Source organism: Lacerta agilis, chromosome 11 (assembly GCF_009819535.1).
Source record: "Lacerta agilis isolate rLacAgi1 chromosome 11, rLacAgi1.pri, whole genome shotgun sequence".
In the NCBI taxonomy this organism is placed as follows: domain Eukaryota; kingdom Metazoa; phylum Chordata; class Lepidosauria; order Squamata; family Lacertidae; genus Lacerta; species Lacerta agilis.
This window is the reverse complement of record NC_046322.1, coordinates 53950178-53957468: the sequence shown is the minus strand read 5'-3', so window position 1 is coordinate 53957468 and position 7291 is coordinate 53950178. Positions and strand designations below refer to the sequence as shown.

The 7291-nt window shown below is 40.7% G+C and overlaps 1 protein-coding gene across 3 annotated transcripts in view; it reads right to left on the bottom strand.

Moving 5' to 3' along the window:
• Window positions 1-589: 589 nt before the first annotated feature.
• Window positions 590-7291, bottom strand: part of FANCC (FA complementation group C) — a 54753-nt gene continuing 48051 nt past the window's right edge. For all 3 annotated transcript variants that reach the window (XM_033164241.1, XM_033164242.1, XM_033164243.1), the window contains 3 exons: window positions 5771-5942; window positions 2234-2434; window positions 590-1071 (listed from right to left, as the gene is read on the bottom strand). In XM_033164241.1, coding sequence (XP_033020132.1) covers window positions 928-1071; window positions 2234-2434; window positions 5771-5942 — 517 coding nt within the window. In that variant the 3' untranslated portion in view covers window positions 590-927. The remainder of the gene's footprint in view (window positions 1072-2233; window positions 2435-5770; window positions 5943-7291) is intronic.

Genomic DNA, 7291 nt, shown 5'->3' with positions numbered 1-7291 from the left:
AAATGAGTAAACATCTAAGTGCGTACTTTCTGGGAAGTATGTCCTTTCTGTAAATAAAAAATGTGAAGGATTTCCAAACCAATCTACTATTTCTTCCCACTGAAGACTCTTAAGCTGCAAATTTGGGAACATTATGACTTGGTGCTTCTAAATATGCGAATTGACTGGTAGGGTGTAGAGAGGCTTGTTGTGAAGGAAAAATCAAACAAAATTCATTTCTAAGCTGCACAAGTATTTTCTTGGTATTGCTCAAAGGCGGCCTGTGGTTTAGAAAAGTCTGTGGTGCACATTGCCAATAGTACACTTGCTGACTAATGCTCTTTTAACAAAATATAGATCTGCTTCCTTGGTGGTGGTGGTGGTGGGGAAATCAGAATAAATATAAGAAGGTGATTGGTCACTAATCTGACGCAGGGATTTACTTCAAAAGGAATCATTAACAATCACTTGCTTGTGATAGGGCTTATACTTTACAAAGCAGCGTCTCAGAAACAAGCAGTTGTGTAGCTCCCAGAGTATGGAAAGACCCCATTAATCACGTAGCTTTTCTCACAAGGCAAAGACAGAAAAAGATTGATGCAATCCATGCTCAAATATCACTTCAAATTTACTGGTATTCAGCTACATAAGGAAAACCCTCCAGTACAATTACGTTTTGTTATCAGCCTTATGACTTTTGGGACAAAGTCAATTAGAAGAAGGTCCTTTTAGGATGCAAACCTATTAAATCAGAGAGTGACTTGAGAAAGGTCAGATATAATACAGCTCACAACTTCTATATCAATATTTTTATCTTTACCATTCAACTGTAGACACAAAACACTTTCATATTTAAGGAAGTGAAAAGACCAAATACCTTCTCTCCATTCTCCATCTGGCTGTTCCGATTAGTTAGACTGACTATTGGGCTGAGTATCACAAAGAAAACTAAACTCCACATTTTAGTTTTAGGAGGAGATCATTCACCAACTTTAAAGTCCTTTGATGTTTCATTCCAAGTTGGCCGACTCGATTTGCAAGACGAGTTAGAAGACCAGTAACTTCTGGAATTTCACTGCCTGCAACTACAAACTGAAAGGGGAGAAAAAACAACAGAGAACTGAGAAAGTAGAAATGCTAGTATTTAGTAGAAAATTATGCTGTTCGCAGCTACATAGTTCTTGTAGAAGACGAAAGAAAAAACAAACAGGGAAACCATCCCAATCTACAACACTAAGAGAAAAAGCCCTTTGGGACTTTACAACAGAACAGAACAGTCTTCAAGCTGCACACAGGCAGGCAGCAAAGTGACTAGGGAAGTCATCCCCAGCGCTTCTCTAACTTCCACACACAACTTGGGAGAAAGGCCCATTGTAGCATTGCAGGCGCCCTCACCTCACTACCTTCAACAGCACACGGGTCAGTGAACTGACAGGGGTAATAATCCCCATCTCTTTTCCACCCCCACCCCCCATCTCAGAAAAAGTCCTTTAGGGCCTTGCAAGAAGACAGGCAGCAAAGCAACTTTCTGCGCCTCTAAAAATAAAGTGATATTGGTGACCTAACTCTTTTCTCAGTTCTGCATTCAAACTAGAAATGAGTTCCTCTCCACAGAGGAGGGAGTTCCACAATGCAGTTCTCAACACATATTTTAAAAATATTTTAGGAGCACTCTTAATTTTCTGAGTTCAACAGTTTTGAACCCTAAACAGCCTCAGCCCAGTATATCTGAAGGAGCATCTCCACCCCCATCAGTTAGCCCGGACACTGAGGTCCACCTCAGAGGGTCTTCTGCTAGTTCCCTTGCTGTGAAAAGCAAAGTTACAGGGAACCAGGCAGAGGGCCTTCTTGGTGGTGGCACCCTCCCTGTGGAACCCCCTTCAGGTGTCAAGGAAATAAAGAACTATCTGACTTTTAGAAGACATCTGAACATTTGATGTTTTAGCATGTTCCGATATATGCTGTGAGCTGGCCAGAGTGGCTGGGGAAATTTATTATTATTATCATTATCATCATCATCATCATCATCATCATCAAACCAGAAGTCTCCCCACCATAACTTTAATCCAGGTGTAGGAAAATGGTATACACCACCTTTTGGTTTGCTCCACCATGTGACACAGGCTGTGATGAATGCACACACAACTAAAGCACAAGCAGGGATTTCCTTGTTCACAATGGACATTCTGCAGAATTTTTATTTGTTCACACTGGTAGGTATCTTGCTATCAGTAAAATGAAGAAAAATACTTACATGGGTAATAAATTCTTCGGCTACTGTGTGTCCAGTAGGAGTAAACAGCAGAAAGCTGATAATCAGGTGTGTAACTACCAGGTTGCTACTAGATTGCTTTTGTTTTGTTCCGCTGCTAACTGCAGTCTGCAGATCTGTGACAGAAATAGTTGGAGTTCGGAACAGGACAGTCAGATGGTCACATACAGATCTTGCTTCCACCTGTTGAGAAGCATTGCAAGGAATAAAGGTTTGCAAGGTGAAAGGTAAAACATTCGTTTTCTTGAGATTTGCAGAAAAGCGCATAACTGATTCCTGAGCCAGTGACGGAGGGTCACAGAGGAAGAGATTCTGCACTGTTTACTTTCTGGACCACATAGAGCAGAATGAAGATTTCAAAAGAACAAGAAACTCCCTGCTTTTGAAAAACTGAGGGCCATGAGATAGGGTTTAACCTCTCTCTTGTTTTGGTTAAAGGAAATGGTGAAAGTCACAAAGTGGAATGAAGTTAGGTGCTTCTATTGTGGGGAAAAGAACAGAAGGCTCTTTGAGGGCCCATGACAATACAGCAGCTACAAATCAATTAATCCCCATGCAATCTGACCTTGTCTGATAAAAAAAAATCTGATATGAATTCAGGGGGGTTAGTTTCCTTCTAGTATTGTTTAAAATACATTCTCTCCCCCGGCACCTTCCCCTCTTGGAACAGCCAGAACAAACAGCTTCTGGAACCAAAACAGAGGCAGGATTTGAGAGTCTGTGCATTAAAGGAAATTATTGGCTAGATCCTAAGTAGTATTACCTAAAATATTTGCTACATAAAAGGCACAGCAGGAAATGGAAAATATCTCCTTCCTGGCAACCCTAAACACACTAGTTTTAAGCAATTTATTTCCGTATTGTGTCTTTCACCCTCTGTTAACATTTATAAATATGCTTCCTGATTTAAAAATTTCTATGTCATTGGCCCAACGAATGTGACAGGCCGCATTCTGGACCTTGATTTCTCAACTGGGTAGGAAGAGGGTAATCTGAAAGTGGGGGGTATTGACATCGCCCCTCGTCATGGTCAGATTTAGGCTTTCAGCACCTTCTCCCCTCTGCAGCGATGGGGGACCTATTAAGATGGGCCGCCCTCATAGGCTAATGGGTCCAATGGGTTTCCAAATGGCTCTAGGGGATTTTCTGGCTGACATGACTGGTGCTTCTGTCAAAGCTCTGGCTGGGACATCCAAATAGCTCAAGCCATTGACATTATCACCCCTGAGCGTCTTTCTCCCACTTCATGGAACCCATTTAGCCCCCTGGTATACTCCAGAGCTTAGAATGAGGAAACAAGTTGGGAGACAGTTTGAACACAAGTGGGGGGAAACTCTGGTTGAATGAAATGCTGGTGAGGACTAGTGGCAGGGAAGGCAACAAAGTAGGCTGGGTAAGATTAATGCCTCCTTGAAATATGGGGTGGTCCCTGCCAGCTTGAAGAAGGCAGTGCTAAAACCACTCCTCCAGAATCCCTCCCTGGTCTCAGAATATCTACAGGTCTATTTCCATTCTGTAATTATACATAAATTGATTTCAACATTAATGTAACTTCTGGCACCCCCACAACGTGTATATAATGACTGCAGTTTCACTCTTTTTATTTTGCCTACTCAGGGGTTAAAATTCTCTCCGTGGAAACTGCTGCAAAACCACATGCTTAAAGAGTTTTTTCTTTCTTTTATCCTTAATTTCAGTTTTGCAACTGAAGAAAAAGGGGTGTGGGAGGAGAGAGTATTTACTGGAAAGGGTCAAGTTAGGACATGAGTGGTTAAAGAAATTAAGAGGTGTAAACAGAACTAACCCCCGGCAGCATTTTAATGAAAGTAATTCTGATAGTAATTAAGTTTGTAAACATTTCTACTAAAGGATGTAAATTGTTTGTGATGAATATGTATGTGATGTATATGTATATGTCTTTGTGATTTTAACCAATAAAGAATTAATTTTATATATATATATATATATATATATATATATAGAGAGAGAGAGAGAGAGAGAGAGAGAGAGAGAGAGAGAAAGTAGACCCTGTAAATAAAGGAAGTGACAATTGAAATTTCCAGAGGTTACTATTATTTTGTGGTGTCCATAAATCAGTCCATAGTGAAGGTACCAGGCTCACCTTTGTAGTGCAATTTTGCATTAAAAGAAGGCTGCATTTTTTACTACTACTGTCACTACCATTAAAAGCAGAACTATTCCTTGAACTTCAGGGAGGCCAGTAATGTACAGAAAACTTACTGTGTACACTCTTATTTGTGCAAAACACAAGAGGCACATAGAGCTATTAATAAGCTCACATGCTAACATGGAACACATAACTGCTTTCACTCAGCAGGTCACCTGAGTCACAGCTGCAGCAGCACCTGGTTCTCTCTCTCTTTGCCTTTGGGCAATGAGCACATAGTGCACAGTCAGGCAACAAACCACCCAGTTGCCAGAATTCAAAGGAATGCCATGGGATAAAGTTGATGGGAACATCCATAATGGATTAATGTGAAGAGTGTACATTACCCTAGAACAATGCCAGCTGTTGGGGAGGGGAAGAAATAACCCAACACAATCGTGTTTCATTTATTTTTAAATTATTTTAGTGAGCTTTCTGGATAAAAAGTCAGGATAGAAATCAACTAACTGGCTAACTGAATAATAGCTCCCATGTATTTATATGAAAAGGGTACTTGGCAGTAAGTGTTAAGTCAGGATGCCCGCAGCTCCTTTGTCATAAAATCACTATGATTTCTAAAGGTATATTAGACAGGAAAGGTTAACCTAATGTCACTGCTGTTGGTGATAATGGAAGAACTGTCTCATTACCACCACACAAAGTTTTAACGTGATCATACTGTGAGACCGCCAAGAGGTATACAATTTTACTAGTGAATGATTCAAGAGTGACAACTAGCAGTGTAGAAAGCTAGCTGAATAGCAGTGTAGAAAGCTAGCATTTTATTCACCTGCCCTACTAATAGTCTAATCCTCAGAGCTGCTGTTATTTTCCACTACTGATACAGCAGAGTTGCTGTAGCCAGCAACAGACTTAATAGAAAGTCTTGTGACTGGAAATTTTAATGAATGGAAGATCCCTAGAAAGAATCTCTAAGCCTTAAACCAGACACAGGGGACATCTGGGCCACGGGTCAAATTAGGCGTGCTAAGGGTCCTAATTTGACCCAAAAGGTCATTTTCTCCAAGGCACAGCTGCCTGATGTCATGAAATCAGGTATAGGGCAGGCAAAGCCATGACTGCAAATGCACTTCCAATTATTCCTTGGCAAGACTGGCTTGCATTCAGTGCCTTTTAAATTCCCTGCCAGAGGCAAGGCCCACTTTCCAAGCTCCCGAATGGAGCCAATCCCTGCAGAAAGTGGGGTTTGCGATCAGCACTAAATTTAAATTACAGCCTTTACTGCCTTGGCTTAAATAACAACTGGGGCAAAAATATTTATTCTACACCAATGCCTCACATTTCAGACATATGGCAGATTACTGAATTCTCACACACATAGAACTACCCACCATTGTTTGAGTTCTCCGCCGATCCTCTTCACCTGGATTATAGTAAAATGCCAAAAGCCACAACAAAGCATCTGAGGATTCCGCTTGTGACAACAACTGCTCTGCTGCGATATCAGCCCATTCTCCAAAACGAACAAACAAAAACCAGTTCTCAAAGAGGTCTCCACAATATCTGGAAAAGCACAAAATGTATTTCAGTTTTTCCATTAATTATAATTGTAAATTTCATCATAGATTCCCAAGAGGTGCTCATTTGGAACCGCAGTCTTATCTGCACATGAGGCAAGGCAATCCATGGCAGTGCAATAATATTATTTCATAACAGGAAAAGTAATTCCTTCAGTTGAGAGGTACCTAGCAATTAATTTCCAATATGCACTTAAATAATAAAAAGATAGCTCACAAATATTTTAGACATTTTTCTTAAAACTGCACTTTGAAAACTGTCTTCTGCCTTGAACAACCTTTATATGCAAATGAAACACAAACTTTTGTTTCTCATGTAGCATTTCTGTCAGGAGATTGCAGTGGTACCTCTGGTTATGAACTTAATTCGTTCCGGAGGTCTGTTCTTAACCTGAAACTGTTCTTAACTTGAGGTACCACTTTAGCTAATGGGGTCTCCCGCTGCCAGTGCACCGCTGGCGCACGATTTCTGTTCTCATCCTGGGGCAAAGTTCTTAACCCGAGGTACTACTTCCGGGTTAGCGGAGTCTGTAACCCGAAGTATTTGTAACCCAAGGTACCACTGTATAGTGTTTGAGGAGCTGGTCATAGTTATTTATTTATTTGTATTTTATTTTAAATATTTTAGGCCACTTTTCTGATCAACTATCCATCCAAATCAGCTTACAAGCAAAGTGAAAGATAAAACCTAACACAACAAAACAACTCTTGACATAAAAAATATTGGCAACCTAACTGTGCAAGGGCCATAGTTCAGTGGTGGACCATGTGTTACGCATACAGAAAGTCCTATGTTCAATTCCTGGCATTTCCAGGTCAGACTGGAAGTGACTCCCTCTTGAAACCCTGGAACTCCACTGCTGGTCGGCAGAGATGATACTGGTGGGGATGCACTGCCCAGAGCACCTGGTTCATAGGGGCGTTTCTGGACCTGTTGCTGCTTATATGTACAGTACAGGCAATAGCCAGAAATACATTTTACCAACTCTGGTTCACAAACGCCACCATTTCCTAGAGAAGGATGACTTGACCATGGTAATTTGTGTCCAAATCACTTCCAGTTTGCTAGTTTAGCATCGCTAACTTTCACTTTGTATCTGGACTCAATTCAGGGTGCTAGCTTTTATCTTTAAGACTCTAATTTAATTTGCTTCATATTTTAATGCAAACTTACCCAATTTGCACTTTCTGAAATACGCAAACTGAAATACTGCTTAAAAGAAATGCAGTTCCCCAACCAAATAAGAGTATATAAAAATACACATATTAGGGGAAAGTATACATGATAGTGCAGTATTTTTGGGGAATTCGCTTGGGGGGGAAGTGTTTTAAGAG